Here is a 17,404-nt window from a genome sequence, read left to right on the forward strand (position 1 = left end):
TGTGGCCACTCTGGGGGTGAGGGTGGGTAGCTGGAGAGTAGCCAGAGAGGCAGCAGCTGCTCTGGTCCGGGCAAGCACGGATGGCTTGCGTGATGGCCTTGGATGGGCAGAGAAGGGGGTGGTTCATGCTGGCTGTGCAGGTGGAGCCAGCCGGGCTTGCGTCGGGGCGGGCTGGGCGGTGACGGCTGGGCGGAGCCCTGGGTCTGCAGTCTCAGTCAGCCTGCCTGCCCCTTGCGGTGACCCCAAAGATACACTGGCACCAGCCTGGGGCCACTGAGTGTGGGCTGGGCTCTGGGTGACCAGTGGTTACTGTTGGATGGCATCCAGATGGGTGGTAATGAGGCAGGCACTGGGTGGGGACCGTGGGGCATGTGGACTGGATGGTGAGGCTCCAGAGGCCAAGCGGTAAACTCTGCCTCTGTTCTAGCAGAGCCACAGCGGAGGCCCTGGGGGGCATGAAGGTGATTGGGGGCGGGGGTCTGCCTCATTGACATCCCACTTGTGTTCCCATCACAGCTCTGCTCCTTCCTCGCCGAGTTGCCTGGGCACGCCCTGAAACTCTGAGCCTTAGTTTGCCTACCTGGCGCTGGTATCATTCTTTTGGTGTTGCTAGAGGGTTTGCTGAGATGTTGGCAGAGATGGGCTTCGAGCTGGGCTGGGGACAGCCAGTGCTCCCCGTCTGGGCTCTTGTCAGCCTGAGGCAGTGAGTTGGGTACAAACAGGTCCCTCGAGCATGGGCCTCCTGCTGAGGGCTCTTCCCGTGGCTGGTGCTGTGCTGAGGGCTCCTGGTCACACTGAGGCTTCAAGTGACCCCCACGAGGATATGGTGATGAGGAAGGGATCCCAGGCTCTGGCATTTGCTGGGGCTCCTGCCATCATGCTGCCCAGGTGAGGGGTGACCTGGGCGCTTGCCAGCTCTGACTCATCCTCTGCTGGCTTATCTGTTTGTTTTCACTCCCTGGAAGGCCTCCACCTGCCCACTTGTCAGCCTGGGTTTTAAGCCTCCATTGTTCCCCCAGGCAGGCAACCCTGCCCATGTGGGGGGCTGGAAGCCAAGGGTTCCTGGTGGGATCTTAGGCTCCGTTCAAACAACAGTAAATACACAGCTGGGGCTTCTGATCTGCCCCCGGGTGCCACCTCCTGTTGTTACCCCCCCCCCCCCCCCCCCCCCCGCCGCCGCCGCCACCGGGCTTTGGACCCAGGCTGTCTGGCTTCAGAGCCCATATTCCTCCCCGCCACTCGCCAAACATTTAATGAGCGCCAGCTGTACGCCATGCACTGTTCTAGGTGCTGGGGATCCGATAGTGACTAGGCCAGGTGAAGTCATGTGCTCTCACAGGTCTGGACTACTGTTGAAGACCAGGTTGTGGGAGTAAGAAGGGGTATATGTTTGGGAAGGAGGGGTGCAGCCCACTGCATCTGCCCACGGTGGGTGCGCAGTACAGGAGGGGAGGGGTGTCTTAGCAGAGGGAGCAGTGCCTGCAGAGGCTGGAAGCCAGAAGTATATGGAAATTGCAGGGGTGGGATGGGGGTGGTGGGATGGGCAGGTAGAGGACCCTGTGAAATGTGGGATGGATCGAGTGACTTCTTCAGAAGGGAGGCTTAGATCCCTGGAGGTTTTTGCTTCAGAACGATGACTGTAAATAGCCCGGGAGGAAGCGGGGCGGAGGATCGTGGGACCAGGCCCGGGCCTGGTGCAGCAATGATCATGGCTAGCACTTATTGAACCACGACTTTGTGCCAGCGAACAGAACAGACCTGAGATCCTGTCCTGGGGAGCTACATGGTGGGAAGGGGTGGGTAAGAAGACGAGTGACTTGGAGAGTTAGTGATAAGGAAAAAAAGGTAGGAGGGACTTGAGGTGGAGGTTAGAGCTGTGAGCAAGGGTAGGAAGTGTCCCTATAAAAGTGTCAATTGAGCCTGAGCTGTGGGGGGGGTGAGTCATGGGGGTGCCTGTTTGGTACCCAGTGGACCTCGGGTGGGTGGAGTTACTCCATCTTTCCAGGAAACTGAGACCAGAGAGACAGGGAAGCTGGCCCGAGTCACACTGCGCGCAGGGCGGCCTGGGCATACAGCAGCCCCCGTGGCCGGCATGGGTGGGTCAGGGCAGAAGCAGCAGATGACTGAGGCTTGAGAGTTGACTCCGATTACTGGACAGTGTCCTGGGCAGAGCTACCCCGGGAGGTGGTTACCTTCCCAGGGGAAGGAAGGCTCCAAGAGTGCTCCTCCTGCTCAAGAAGGCCCCCAAAGAGCTCCTGCTGCTGTGTGTCAGAAAACCCTCTGGGGCTGGGGCGCCTGGGTGGCTCAGTGGGTTAAAGCCTCTGCCTTTGGCTCCGGTCATGATCCCAGGGCCCTGGGATTAAGCCCCACATCAGGCTCTCAGCTCAGCAGGAAGCCTGCTTCTCCCTCTCTCCCTGCCTGCCTCTCTGCCTGCTTGTGATCTCTGTCTGTCAAATAAATAAATAAAATCTTAAAAAAAAAAAAAAGTTAAAAAAAAGAAAACCCTCTGGGTGGGCCTCGGGGCGCAGCCGGACAGACCCCTCACTGAGACTCTTGGGAATTTCTGGGGAGCTGCTCTTGTGAGGGGACTGTCCAGGCTGCGGGTGGGTGTTGCTCCTCTTTCCACTCAGCAGTCTGAGAACTTCTGGAAACAGTGGGAGGAATCCCAGGGCTCCTGCTGCTCCTGGGCTGGTGTGCGAGGCCCTGTGCACCTGCCCAGCCTCATCCTTCAGCCTTCTCCCCCTCGGGCCGCGCCTCCTCTGTCCAGGCTGCACCTCCAGTCATCCTGCCCACTCCCCACCAAGTCCCAGCCCCAGAAAGCTGCCTCCTCTGCATGTGCCCAGAGCACTCAGGGCTCTCTCGGGCGGCGTGCTGGTCCTCGCGTTCTGCTGAAGCTCTCATTGTCTGTTGTCTGTCGGGTTACCATTGTGCTCATGGTGCCTGGCTCCCCAGCCACGCCCAGAACAGTCACAGGACAGCGTGTGCCGATACCAGTGGCCAGAGGCTAGGCCCGGGCTGGGGAGATGCCAGCGGCTTTTGAGTCAGATGTGCGGGCCCAGAGGCCGGGTGACCTGGGGTCAGAGGCCAGACCCCATGAATTTCAGTTCACAGTCCCACCACTCCCTGACACCTAGTGACCTTGGTTTTTTTTTTTTTTTTTCTTTTTTAAATAAATGCATACTCTCAGGAAACCACCCGACAGATCAAGATAGAGGATGTTGTCATCCCAGAAAGTTCCTCATGCCCCTTCTAATCAGTTCTCCAAAGGGAACCAACTGCTCTGATTTCTATCTCCAGAGACGAGTTTTGCCTGTTCAGGTCCACCCTCTGACTCAGCAGGAGAAATGGGGGTGTGTGTCTGCGAGAGGCCCGTGTGCAGATGTTCACAGCAGCTGTATTTGTAATGCCCCCGAACTGGAAAGACCCCAGATGTCCCGTTAGCGAGAGAGCAGATAAGCAAACTGTGTCCCATCCATGCCACCGAACATGGGTCAGTAGGGAAAAGGATATTGTCACTTACACACGCGGTGGGGGAGGGATGCGTTCCCATGTTTCTGTATCGTTCCGTCACGGACCTGTTGGGTTGCGTCGAAGAGGCAGAGTGGGAGATTCTGGCAAAAAACGCACATACTGTCACCGCAGCTGTCGCTGATTGTGTTGGAGGGCCTGCGCTGATGGTTTCCAGGAGGCCATGTCTCTGATGTGCAAGGGGTCTCCTGTCCCTGCCTCTCAGGTCTTTGCCTCTAGCCTGGGACAAGGGCCAAGGCCATGTGTGGTGCTTGAGGTTAACAGCCACCAGTAGGCCTGCCCTGTCCCGGGAGAGCCTGGCATCTGCCGTGAAGTGGCTTTGTTCTCCTGGAGACACTGGGCTGCCCCTTCTGGCGAGGATCTTGTTGAAGAGCTAGCTGACTTTAGGGCCTGGTGAGCTGGGGGCCTCCTTGCTGTTTCCCTGCCCTGCCGTTTCGCAGCCCTGCATGCGGCTCATTTCTTGTTTCTGCTTCTCTGAGGGGCCTTCTCTGACCATCCCAGGGGGGATGCCCTGTACCACTTGGCCTGTGTCCTGCCCAGATTGCAGATGACCTAAACATTTTATCTAGGCACACTCCTTATTTGAAATTCTCCGAACCTAGAACCTTTCTCCATGTTTACATGAGGCAACACAAGAATCCTCTGCACGGCTTTAGTGATCGCTGAAAGTCCCCCTCTACTCCAGTGCTCACCTGGATCCCTGCTCTTTGACTCTCCTTTCTCACTGGTCCGGAGTGCCTTCTGGTCGCCCTACTGGGCATGCATCCACATTGCTAGTGTAAGCAGGTGTGGGTGGTGCCTGTTTCTGTAGTGAAAGATACAGGAAACATTTTTTATTTCACTGTTTTATTTTTATTTTTATTTTTTTTAAAGATTTTATTTATTTGACAGACAGAGATCACAAGTAGGCAGAGAGGCAGGCAGAGAGAGAGGGGGAAGCAGGCTCCCTGCCGAGCAGAGAGCCCGATGCGGGGCTCGATCCCAGGACCCTGAGACCATGACCTGAGCCGAAGGCAGAGGCTTTAACCCACTGAGCCACCCAGGCGCCCCTCATCAACTACTTTTATTTCCTCTTTCGATCATACATATGGCATTATATCAATGTATAACATGTATATAGGAAATGTACAGATCTCTTTGAGGTGTGGGGGACATTGTTCAAATATCTGTCCATAAAAGAGCTCTTTGGGCAGGCTGAGGCTGGAGCGCGGCCAGCCAGAGGGACACGGGACCACTCATCGGCAGCCTTCATTCCAGTCCCTCCTCTGCCCCTTGTGGCTTCGGGACCCTCCGAGGTCAGAGCGTTTCCCAGCGCCGGGCTGGGACTGGTGTCTTTGCCGACGTTGCCCCACTTGCAAGACGGGATTGCCCCACATGTGTGGTCACACTTCCTGCCTTGCAAGCCAGCCGCGTGAGTAACTTCTGTCCTTTTCCCCTCCCACAGGGACTTCCTTCCCCGAGGTTCAGGAATCGTCACCCGGCGACCTCTCATTCTGCAGCTCATCTTCTCAAAAACAGGTACAGTGGGACAGCCCGCCGCTGCAGCAGGAAATGAGTGTGGCCGCGGCGCCCGGCAGGAGTGAGGGGGCCGATGGCGGCGTCCAGGGTCTTGGGCTGTCCTTTGGGCTTGAATTCATGGTCTCCACGTAGGTAGCATAGTTGAAGCACAGTTCGGTGAACAGCCACGCCTCTTATCCTCCACTGTGACCAGGCCGCTAGTCGCCACGTTTGCTGGCCACGCTGTGGATGACACGTTTTCGCTGAACGCTTTCAAAAAAAGTAGCAGACATTGTGACCCGTCAACCCAGAGTGCGCCAGTGAGAGCCTCCCCTTGCACTAAGGACACCTTCCCACAGCCACGGAGCCTCACCCAAGGAAAGTAATCATTTCCGCCTGGTATCTGATGCCCAGGCCATACTCACGTTGCCAGTTGTCCCCCGAGGTACCTCCTCTGGCTAGTTTTCCAGCTGCTCTGATCAGTCCCCTCCTACACTCCGTTGTCCTGTCTCCTCTTTTCCTTAGAGCAGCATCACCGCTGTGTCTGTTTTGATGACCACGGTGGCTGTGGGGAGAGGCCCATCCACTGAATATAGAATGGCCCGTGCGGATATTTTTCTGCCTTCGCTTGGGTGGCCCCATTTATTTCTGTTCTTTCCACACAAGTCTGGCATGAGGTGGGCGTGTCTTCAAGCATAAAACCCACTGAGGTCTTCTTGGAAAGCACCTCGGGTCAGAAGCTAGAAGGGGACTGGGGAGCTCTTGGTGGCATGACCTTGCCTCCCTCCAGAGCCCCCTCCAGAGCCCCGAGTGGCCTCCGTGCCTGGAATATTGGCCTTGGTCAGGTCAGCGTTCAGAGGGCGCCAGGCTCACTGTACGGCCCGGTTAGACACATCCGTGCTAGGAAGGCAACTGACACACCCCCATTTTACGGGTAAACTGAAGCTTAACCAGGCCACCTGCCATTACGCTGGGCACCCGACAAGGGCGGGCGTCACCCAGTCAGATCTCAGTCCCTCCCCTGTGTGGTGCCTAGTCACGTGCTCTCATTTTCGTCTTCTGACTCCGCCCAGCCCACCTGCCAGAGGGCGTGGCTCCAGTGAGAGCCCGTAGCCGGTTGGCCCACACCTCTTCCTTGTGAGCTCTGCCCTGTCATAGGCCACCGGCGAGCCAGTGAGCTGCTCCCTGTGGATTTAAGTGTCCAGTCAGCTGGGCCAAGACTGGCGGTAGCAGAGTCGGGGCTTTCGGATGACGGTGCGTCAGAGAGTCACAGAAGGCTTGGCCCAGTGGGTTTCCGCTTTCCATTCAGCAGGGTGATAGAGGGTGGGGGGCTGAGCATATGCATTTTTAATGAGTTCCCAGCTGATGCTGATGGGCGTGCTTCTGGCCCAGGGCCACACAAGGGAAAGCCTCTGCCCTGGTGCGTCGGCCCTGGGAGCTAAGACTGCCTGGGTTCAGATAGTGACTCTGTAGCTTACTGGCCCCTGGGGAGGGGTGGCTGCTCACGATGTTTCCCGTCTGGACAGTGAAGATGATAATAGCGCTGACTTTGTTGGTTGCCATGAAGACCACGTTATTCAATACGTCCAACCCGCAGCACGGTGCCTGGCACACTCCAGGTCCTCCCTGTGCGTTGCTGAGGCAGGGGCTGCGGTTTTGTGCTTTCTGCCGGCTTGTTCCAGATGGCCTGCGGGGAGAACAGGTCTGCTGGCTTTCTGCACTGGAAGGTGGCAGGCTGTGTTATGGCGGGAGGGCTCCCCCATCATCTCCACGGTGGCCGTCACCAGCTGTGGTCCACTGTGCACTTAGTGCATGCCACAGGCTGCTCCAGGCCCAGGGCACAGCAGTGACAGGACCAAGGCTGCTGCCACCACCTGCCGCATACCCACCTGGCATTCCCGTTGGTGCCAGGGGACAGAAGCGGGAGATGGGGGGCGACAGGCAGGCCTGGCCCCCACCAGATTGGTGTGTGTGTGGAGAGGGGAGAGTGACTAACTTCATCCCAGAGGGTGGGGCATCCTGGGGCTTCTCTGAAGAAGTGATGTTGGAGCCAAGGGTGACAGGTGTGCTGGGGTGTCAGGGAAGGGGGAGCTCTCCTTCCAGCAGAGAGAGGCAGATGCGAAGAGCACTGAAGGCAGAAACTCCGAGGGTGCACATCAGCCTAGTACCTGGATTAACACTAGGGTCTCCATTCCCGTCATCCCCACTTTACGGAGGAGGGAACCGGAGCTTCCAGAGATGAGGCCACTTGCCCAAGAGCACACAGGAGGGTCATCGTGAGAGCCCAGCCCTAAACCCACTTGATGGGGTGCACCCTTAGGCCCATGTGTCACTTGTCCAGATCCTGTGGCTGCTGGAGGGAGAGACCACAGGAGCCCTCCCGGGGCAGGGGACTGGAAGAGGTGGGAGTGGTGCCTGGGGGCAGGTGGGGACAGGGTGGCAGCCGTGGAGATAGAATTGTGGTGGCATCCTCTTGGTCTGGTGGTGGAGGTGGGAAGTGAGGCCTGGATGTCCCATATGGGAGTGGCCCTTTCTGTGGTCCAGCACACATACTCCTTCCTCCTTCTCCACCTGACTGTGGCATCTCCGGTCTCGTTGCTGCTAGCAGATGTGTGACCATTCCGAGCTGGACCTCTGCCGGATGCCGGGGAGACAGCAGACAGGGGATGCCATGGTCAGGCTGCAAGGCGGCAGGACTGGGGGTGTGGGACAGTATATTGGCCGTTAGATTGATTTTGGGCCAGAGGCCCAGGGAGAACATTCTGGGCAGGGGCAACAGCATGTGTGAAGCTGTGAAGGGAGGGTCAGGAGGCAGGTGACGTGGCCTGGCAGTCTGGTGAGGGATTAGGCATGAGAGCCCAAAGAGCACATGGGTGGCGTGAGACCGGCTCAGCCCACTGGCTGCCCTGTGGAAGGAGGACAGGCAGAGAGGCCAGGGAGAGGGTAGCCTCGAACCAGGCAAGAGGTGATGAGGTCTGGCCCAGGGCAGTGCCGTGGGAGTGAGGGGCAGTCTAGAGTGACCTAGAGGTGGGGGGGTCCAGGGTGATGAACAGCAGAGGTGCCCTAGCTGGGTGCGAGGCGGGACATCCCACTAATAAGAGGGAGGAGGCTAAGCGTAGTGGGGGACATGGTGATTGGTGGAGGGTCCTCTAGGGGCTACGTGGGGCGGCATCGCTTCTAGAGAGTAGACTTTTGTCCAGCTGACTCTGGAGAGCAGGACTCTGGAGCACACACTACCCCAGTGTCTGGGGCCTGGGGCAAGTGGCTTCCCACTCTCTGCCTCAGCTTCCTCATCTGTAAAATGGGGTGATAGCGGTACCTCCCTTGTGGTCCTGGCTTTGGTGTGGCTGCCGCCTCCTGTGGGGTCAGTCTGGCATCCCACGATGTGTCTCTGCCAGGGGCCTTTGTCCTCTTGATGCCTGTGACACGCAGTGATGCCTGCCTTCTGGTCCAGACTGCTCTTAGTGAGCTGTTACTTTTAATCTGCTTAGTTTAAAAATTACCGAAGACCACATGGGGCACCTGGCTGGCTTAGTAGAGCATGCAGTTCTTGATCTTGGGGTTGTACGTTTGAGCCCCACATTGGGTGTAGAGATTCTTAAAATCTTTATAAAGTAATACCTAAAACCACAGCCACCAGGAAGTTTGATGGTCCATGGGTGAACCTTGCTTCTCCCTAGGTACCACCCCTTGGCCTGGTAAACCCTGGGTGGTGGGGACCGTTCTTGTCTGGAATGTGGCCTGCCGAGCCCTTGACCTCAGCTGGTGTTCTCAGGCTCCAGAGAGAGGATGGCAGGGCTTGGCTCCCAGCTTCCTTCCCAAAGCCTTCTGACCCCAACAGGGCCTTGCTGGCCTCTGGGACCTCGCCTCCTCCTGGTCCCTAGCTGCAGCCACTGTCTTCCCTCCATGCTCATCTTCAAGGTCAGCTCGTTCATTCACGCCTCCAGGCCTTTGCCCTCACTGCCCACCTTCCCGAGAGCCCAGCGCCCCCCACCCCCCCATCCTATCCCTGCTGCCTGAGTTCCTCAGCACCACCTACCTAGTAACCTCATCCTATTCTTTTTTTTTTTTTTTTTTTTTTTTTTTTTTTAAAGATTTTATTTATTTATTATTTATTTGACAGAGAGAGAGATCACAAGTAGGCAGAGAGAGAGGAGGAAGCAGGCTCCCCGCGGAGCGGAGAGCCCGATGCGGGGCTCGATCTCAGGACCCTGAGATCATGACCTGAGCCGAAGGCAGTGGCCTAATCCACTGAGCCACCCAGGCGCCCCTCATCCTATTCTTAATATTCTTAATTATTTCTCTCCCCCCGAATCCTGACGTGCTTTGTCCACAGCTTTCTCCAGTGCCCAGCACCCTGACCCCCTGTGGGCTGCTGCCGTTCCTCTTCTCTGCCCGTGCAGGGCGGGCGGGATTATCAACAGCTCTTTCTCTGGCACCTTTCCCCGGGAGCCTGGCCCTGGCGGGGCCTTTTCTGCAGCACTCAGGGAGAGGGCCTTGTGTCCCGATGAGAAAACGGAGCCAGGAGCTGGTGCGAGCCAGGCGGGGGGCTGGCCGGAATGCCAGCTGGGGCTGGGGCTGTCACTTTTTCTGGTGTATGTGGCATTTTCCCCACACTACCAAGCAGTTCTCCAGTTCACGGTGGACGTGGACTGCGTGGCCCACAGTCACCTCCGTTGCGACACCGCCTACCCGTATGGAGATGGTGTCAGACCCCCCAGGGTAAGAGCTCGGGGCCACCAGACTGTCGCCCTCCGCCCCCACCACAGGTCCAGGATGTCTCCTGAGCTCCTCACCGCCTCGCTGCCGATCTGAGGTTCCCAGGGCCCCCTCCTCAGGCTCAGTGCATTTGCTGGAGCGGCTCACAGAGCTCGGAAACCGTTCCCTTCCTTGATCGGTGGTTAATGTAAAAAGGATAGAATTCGGGAGCAGCCAGAGGGAAGAGGGGCGTAGGGCAGGGTGTGGGGAAAGGGCGCCCCTCTCCCAGCGCCAACTCGTGCTCTCCAGCTGGGAAGCTTTCTGTGTCCCGACCTTTTGGGACTTTTATGAGGCCTCATTACACAGGCATGACTGATTAAATCACTAGCTACTGGCAATTGATTCAACCTCCAGCCCTCTCGAGGTGGGGGTGGGGAAGGAGGGGCTAAAAGTTCCTCTAATCACATAAATTGGTCCCCCTGGCAAGCAGCTCCCATCCTTAAGTGCTTTCCAGAAGTCTCCTCATTAGCATAAACTGATGTGGGGCTGAAAGGGGCTTATTAGAAATGTTAAGACCTCTAGGCGCCTGGGTGGCTCAGTGGGTTAAGCCTCTGCCTTCAGCTCAGGTCATGATCTCAGGATCCTGGGATCGAGCCCCGTATCGGGCTCTCTGCTTGGCAGGGAGCCTGCTTCCTCCCCTCTCTGGCTGCTGCTCTGCCTACTTGTAATCTCTCTCTCTCTCTCTCTCTCAATCTGTAAAAAAAAATAAATAAATAAAAATGTTAAGACCTCTTTATTCCTCTTATCACTTAGGGCTTTCTAAGGATTTTAGGAGCTCTTGTGTCAAAAATGGAGGGAAGAAATACAAATATGTATTTCTTACTATAAATCACAATCAGACACCTTCCCAGTGGCGGGGTGTCCTAGAATGGGAGGTCTGCGCGACTTGTCCCGAATCCGAGGGAGCCTGAGAACCAGGCAGGCTTGGGGGTGCCGCATGCTTTGCCTCTTCTCGGTTGGCTAAAGCCTCTGCAGAGTTCCTCTTGTTCCAACCCGTTTGATCAGACTCACGGTCTCCGAGTATATCTGAGTCCCCAGGTCTGTCTTCCCACCGCAGGTGAACATGCCTGTCATCGCCCAGTTAGGGGAAGCCGGACCCCATCTCCTGCTGCCAGGAGTCAGCTTGGTGTTCCAGTCCTCGCTGGACTGAGAACGCGGAAGGGATGGGAAATGTCCATGAAGACCCGGGCAGGGCACCCCAGGGCTCCCCGGGGTGGCTCAGGTGGTTTAAGTGTTTGATTGACTCTTGATTTCTGCTCATTGTGCTCTCAGGATCGTGGGGTTGATCCCTTAGTTGGGCTTCCCGCTGGAGTCTGCTTGGGATTCTTTCTCTCCTTCATCTGCTACCACCCCCCCCCGCCCCAAGTATGCATGAGTGCTCTCTCTCCCCCAAGAAAAGCGGGGGTACCTGGGTGGCTGAGTCACTGAATGTCTGCCTTCTGCTCAGGTCATGATCTTGGGGTCCTGAGGTTGAGCCCTGCATCAGGCTCCCTGCTCAGCGGGAAGCTTGCTTCTCCCTTTCCCTCTGCCACTCCCCCTGCTTGTGTTCCCTCTCCTGGCTCGCTGTTGCTCTGTCACATAAATAAATAAATAAATCTTTAAAAAAAAAAAAAAGAAGAGCCCTGATACCCCAGGGCCAGCCTTGTGCATTTCCTTGACTGGCAGCTAAGCTATTTGTAGAATTCTGGCACTGGCGGGGGCGGTGGGGGGGGGGGGGTATGGGATTTGATTTCCTAGCAGCCCTGCAGCTGTGTTCTCTGTTGTCCCATTTCCTTGTAGGGGAACTGAGGCACGGAGCTGGGCGTGGCTAGGCATGCTGCCCTCTCCTTCCTGTCCCCTCCCCACGTGATGTTGTGGGGTCTGACTCACCCTTCCCAGGCCAGTCGTTCCAGGCCAACTTCAGCTCCGTCTGTCCCCGGCTCTGCCTGTAGGGTGGGGAGGGTACCTTCCGTGTCCTGTGGACCTCCTCCAGCTCCTTTGAAACAGGAGGGCATAAGGACTTCTTGGGAAGCCAAGCCTGAGGGAATTGCGGCCACTATCTTGGGGCTATTTCCTTGTGCCCCGGGTTGCCCATTACCCCGAAGCTGGCAGCACGTGCTTGTCATCTCCCTTCTGAGGACACCTTCCCAAAGGGCCTGGGAGATGCCCAGAGCACAGTGGGGACCTGCGTGGGACTCAGGGTGATGTGGTCTTAGGCTGCGGCACCTAACGACTTGGAATTAATAGGTCACTCAGTAATTTTTATTAAGCACCTACAAGCTACCAGGCGCCCGAGAGAGCAGTGACCAAAACGAGGTCTGCTCTCCTGCTGCTCCGGCCTTAGCAGGGACACCCAGGCACAGGGGTGCGGTGTGGGGAGGTTCTGGGGGAGGGGCCAGGGTGGTCAGGGTGGGCCTCCCCTCCGAGGGCCGTTTAGGGCTGAGACCTGAAGGAGAGGAGGGAACACGTCCTCCTCAGAACGTCTTTCTAGAAAAAAACTGCGAGTGCATTCCCTGCCCCGCAGTCAGGATGTGCGTGGGAAGCCTGGCAGTGGGAGAGGGTGGCTGGCGCCTCTGGGTCAGCAGCACGAGTGCTGGACAAGGGCCCGGCTTCTTGCTTCATTCCTGCTGTGCTCCAGGCCCCGGGGCTGGGTCTCTTGGAAACTCTTGGGGAAGAGCCTGGCTCCAAGGGCAGGCTGGCATTGGGGGTGGGGCTGGGGCTGTCAGTGCTGCCGCTGGGCTCTGGGACCGAAGGTTGTGTGTGGGGGGGGGGGGTCTGGCCTTGTTCTCTGTGCACCAGCAGGGAACAGTTGTGCAGCATCAGGCTGGGGACAGCGCCGAGCAGCTCTGCTGCGGGCACCTCCACTTTGGCTGCTGGGAAGGAGTTGAGAGGGAGTCTCCAGGCATCACAGGCTCTGAGCTCAGCGTTCAGGCCTCTGACTTATTCTTTGCGACTAGGGAGACAGGGGATCATGAAAAAATCGTCAGCATTCCAGGGCATTCCAGCTCCTACAGGGCCGTGGAGCCCCAGGCAAAGCCCCTTCCGTCTATTTCTCAGGCTTCTGTTCTCTCCACAGGGAGACTGGCACAGAGGCAGACCTGGCCCGCAGTGACTCCCCTCTGTCCCCAGACCCCCTGGGCCCAGAGCATCCTCAGGCAATGGGGGGGAAGTCGCCACCTCGGAGAGAGGATGCAGGCCTGGCCTCTCTGCCCCCGCTGCCCTGGCCTGCCTCCCTCGCCCTGGGGTGGCCTGGGGCTGGACTCGGGCTGGTTGGTCCCTCCAGGAGGTCCCCCCCCCCGCCCCTGGCTTCTGCTGTGTGGGTCTCTTTGGAGTGTCTGTGGCACCACCTCCTGGGACATGCTTGGACCAGACCAGGAGCCCAGTTCAGGACTGGGCCTTTAGCGTCAAGATCTTGGGAGGGAAGGAGGGAGGGAGGAAACAACAGCAGAAACTTGCCAGACTCAGTCCCTGTCCAGTCTCCCATCTGCTCAGCTGGGTGGCCTTGGTGTTGGGCCCACTTAGAGACGCCGAGGCAGGGACCACATTGTCTTTCTGATAGTCGCTCAGTCACACGTCCAGTAACTGAGCAGGTCAGTAGGAACACCCAGAGGGAGCCCAGGGACACAGAGTGATTGCGATCCCTGCCCAGTAGGGTGAACCTGGAAAATAACACAGGATGAGGAGGTCAGTGTTGTTAGAAGGCGACCAGTGCTTGGAGAGTCATAAGGCAGGGAAGGGAGAGAGACTCAAGAGGTTCGCCTTCTTGGCTGGGGGCCAGCGCATGCCTCATGGAGAAGGTGACACTTGAACGGAAAGGAGGTTGGGGAGAGCCTGGAGGCAGAAGAGCCGGTGCAAAGGTCCTGGGCAGAGACCTGAGCGGCTGGCTGGAGGGGAATGTGTTGAAGTCAGAAGCTGGGGAGAAGGAAATTTTGTAGGGCTCTGGGGAGGTGGTGAGTAGGGAGCTGTGGAGGGTTCTGAGGAAAGGAGGGCCGAGGTCTGGCTTTAAGAGGGTCAGTGCTGTGGCGGGAAGGCAGGCTTGGTGGGAGCGTTTGAAGATTAGTCTCAACCCTGGAATCTGGCACGTGGTTCCAAAGTGACAAGGAGCCCAGTAAAGTGGGGAGCGAGGGATGGGCCTGGCAGGCTCCTGAACCCTCCTCTCAGGCACAGAGGGTGTGGTTCCCCCCCCCCCCCCGGTTCCCAGGGGAGAAGCCGCGACTTTCTGGCACCGTCTGCACCTCCTGCAGACGAAGGGGTCAGCAGAAAGGTGACGGCCAGCGCACCCTGGACTCCACGGGTCACAGCCGGCAGGTCCTGGTCCCATAAACACCATCCCAGGGTGACGTGGCTCTGATGGGGGGAGGAGGCCCAAGGTGCAGGATGAGGGGTCAGGCGGCCTGGAGTTTAGAAAGGCTCCCTGTGAGAGGCAGCGGGCAGGCAGGCCCTGGGGGAGGAAGGGGTGGGAGTGGGCCTTCTAGGCACCAAGCCTCTGGGGCCCAGTCTACAAGCGGGAGGGCCTGCATCCTGTGGCGTCCTGTGGCTGTGCTCCTGGAAGGGGGATGGTCTCTTGCCGGTGCTGAGCTCAGGGCCCTGAGCAGGATGAGAACTGAGGTATGCTGTGGGGGGTTGGGGGACTGTTCCATTTTTGGAGGCTGCTGCCGGAAGAGCAGCCAAGCGTTTCCTCTTGTCCCTGTGGAGGGCTCGAGCATGACTGTCCTTGGGAACTGGGTCAGCTGATGGGGGTGGGGTGGGGGTGCCCATGCTGGCGGTGTCCTCGTTGCCCCTGTCCCCAAGTGGCCAGTGCCCACGGTGGAGGTGGTTCTCCGTGATCTGATCCCACGGAGTCCCCCGGGGTCCCCGAAGCAGAGGTTCAGAGAGGTTAAGAGCCTTGGGGGGGTGGGGGGCGGAGCTCACAAAGACCACGTGACCCGAGAGCCACTACCTGGAGACAGATGAGCTGCAGTCGGAATCCCAGCTCCACCACTGAGCTTGGGCCAAGTCGCTTCCCCTCTGTGGGCCTCAGGTTCCTCCTGCACGGCACAGACACCTGCCGCCCCGGTGCCCGCCCCTGAGGGGCCCGTGGGAGCACGCGGGTGCGCGCACAGGGTTCGGCAGGAGCCCGCAGGGGCTGAACGTGGGCCGCGGTTGGTTAGGTCACGGTGATGGGGTGGCGAGCCTCTTGGCATTCCATTCTTGCTGGGCCTCCTCTGTCAGCCTCCATGTCCATCCTCTCTTGAGGCAGCTGATGGCATGTCCGTGCTGGGATTTGTGTAGCCAGGTCTCCTCCTGGTGGACACCGAGGCGATTTCTCGTTCTTTCCTCTTAGAGAGGACGCAGCCTCTCTGTAGTGGTCTGGTCCTTTGGGCTGTTTGCCAGCAAGTCTGACTTCCGTCTTTTTTTTTTTATCATCACCACAGAGCCGTGGTCTCTGAGCCTACGGGGTCCCCCCTCCCCAACATTGACCACAAAAATGGGAACATACGGGAAAGTTGAAGAATTACACAGCCAGCACCAGTAGGCTCCGTCCCTACATCTGAGGACGAACGTGTTCTGTTCTTGCTCTATCTCAGAGCTGAGGGGCCCGGCACTGGTTGTCGGTCACTCGGCTCAGAAGGCATGGAGAGGCCTCCTCTGTCCACAGAAGCTGTTCTCCTGAGGGGTCCGTGTCTAGGTGGGGGGCCCTGCCAACGGCCAGAAGGGGAAGAGAGACAGTGAGACGGGCTTTGGTGGCTCCCTGTTCCCCATACCGTGCAGGTGCTTGGGGAGGAGGGACAGATGGGTCCCAGGGACATGCGTCTGGCACCTTGGCGAGCTGGACAGGGCTGGCAGCCCAGGATCCCACTGGGACGGTGGCCTGCGTCTCCTTTGACCCACAGCGAGGGAGTTTGCGCCTCACGATTCCGGACTCGATCTCACGGAGAACACCAAGGAGGCAGCTTCCTCACACGCACCCCACCTGCTGTCTGGCGACACGTGCCCGTATTTCCCCTTCTGTCCTGTTCGTCCGAAAGTGACAACTGCTGGTTACACCCACCTGTTGGCTTTTTGTTTTGTTTTTCTCATAGCGCGTCCTGACGTGTCGTTTCACAAAATACTTCACGAGAGTTTCTGTTCCCTCCCTGGGGACAGGGTCTCTGGTGGTTTTTGTTCCTTGAGGAATTCCCTGAGGTCTGGGAGAAGGCCCGGCTGATGGAGCCCGCCTGCAGATCTATTTCTCTGAGAATGAATCTGTTGCCCCCCAAATTCCTGGAGCCACTGTGACTGACTTCGCTTTCTCTGCTTGACAAGGCACCTGTCCCAGAAGGCCATCAGCTCCCTGCCCGCGAGTGAGACGTCTTCTCTTTCTCATTTCGAGCATCTTTCTTCCTTTTTCAGAATATGCTGAGTTTTTGCACTGTAAGTCCAAAAAGTTTACAGACTTTGATGAAGTCCGGCAGGAGATCGAAGCGGAGACGGACAGGGTCACGGGGACCAACAAAGGCATCTCCCCAGTGCCCATCAACCTGCGGGTCTACTCACCCCACGGTAGGCAGCACCGGCGCAGACCGTTTGGGTGTCGCGGTGGAGGGGAGCCGACTCTGTGCCGCTTGTGGGTGGGTGGGGTCAGCTGTGCTCCCAAGAAATAGGACCCCTTCCATTCTTCACACGCACACAGCCCTCTTGATCTCGGGCTTCCCATTTTTTGATAGGAACATGGTGCTGGGGAATCAGTCTCAGCTCTCAGGAAACAGCATGCTGGGAAGCCCGCTGTCAGGCGTGGTGGGGAGTGGGGCAGTTCGCAGCTGTACGCCCCTGTGGAAAGGGGTGGCCGCTGTGTGGCTCCCAGGTCCTGGCGGCCCCAGAAGGACTCCGACCCAGGGTCTTCCAGGCCTTGCAGAGGAGCCAGAAAGCCAGTCTTCTTTGTAAAATGTTCTGATTTTAAAACTCCCATCAGTGACCTAGAGCTTGCCACCAAGTACGACTTGTGGCCCCAGGGCATAGATTGCTGAGATGGCATTCGGAGAATATTCCAGCAGACCCGGAACTCCTCAGCATGAGTTCTTGGTGATGAGTTTTTAAATCGATGTATTTCTGAATAAATGTTGCCTCTACGCGGCACAGAAATTCAAAAATTATGAAAGAGTATCGAGCAAAAGCCTACCCTGGAGCCTTCGGTGTTACGAACGTACTTTGTATTCTAAGGGCCGAGTCAGTAGTCACGGTCATGTTCGTGTATTTCATGCCTGTGCGTTCACCGCTATTACTCAGACCGCAGCGCAGTATAAAATGCCGCTACTTGGTAGGAATACATCTCAGAGTGTGTCTCTTACCAGAGTATCTTCTTTTACTGGCAAACAGCAGCCTTTGGTTATGGCTGCATCGCTGGGCCGACATTTATTTAGCCACTGAGAGAGCAATTCCAGGCTGCCAGGGCAAACGTCCTGATTTAGAACTGTATCGCTGCACCAGAGAGAGGCTGCCTGTAGGAGGGGGCCTTGAAGAGGAGCTACTGGATCAAAAGGAGTGATCTGCTTGGAGGGCAGGAGGAGGACTGCGGCCTGACCCCCCAGCACTTAGGGAAGCAGGCTGGGTAGCTGTGGGGCCATGGGGCCTTGCCTGCCTCCCCTCCTCTGTCTCTGATGACCTTTCCCTCTGGTTTCCTCTC

The 17,404-nt window shown here is 57.8% G+C and overlaps 1 protein-coding gene across 7 annotated transcripts in view; it reads left to right on the plus strand.

Annotated features, from left to right (window-relative positions):
* The window catches only part of DNM2 (dynamin 2), an 85,461-nt gene that overhangs the window by 25,544 nt on the left and 42,513 nt on the right, over positions 1-17,404 (plus strand). For all 7 annotated transcript variants that reach the window (XM_045991270.1, XM_045991269.1, XM_045991272.1 and 4 more), the window contains exons 2-3: positions 4,973-5,046; positions 16,135-16,284. In XM_045991270.1, the coding sequence (XP_045847226.1) occupies positions 4,973-5,046; positions 16,135-16,284 (224 nt within the window). The remainder of the gene's footprint in view (positions 1-4,972; positions 5,047-16,134; positions 16,285-17,404) is intronic.

The sequence above is a fragment of the Meles meles genome, chromosome 20, assembly GCF_922984935.1.
Source record: "Meles meles chromosome 20, mMelMel3.1 paternal haplotype, whole genome shotgun sequence".
NCBI classification, from domain to species: Eukaryota; Metazoa; Chordata; class Mammalia; order Carnivora; family Mustelidae; genus Meles; species Meles meles.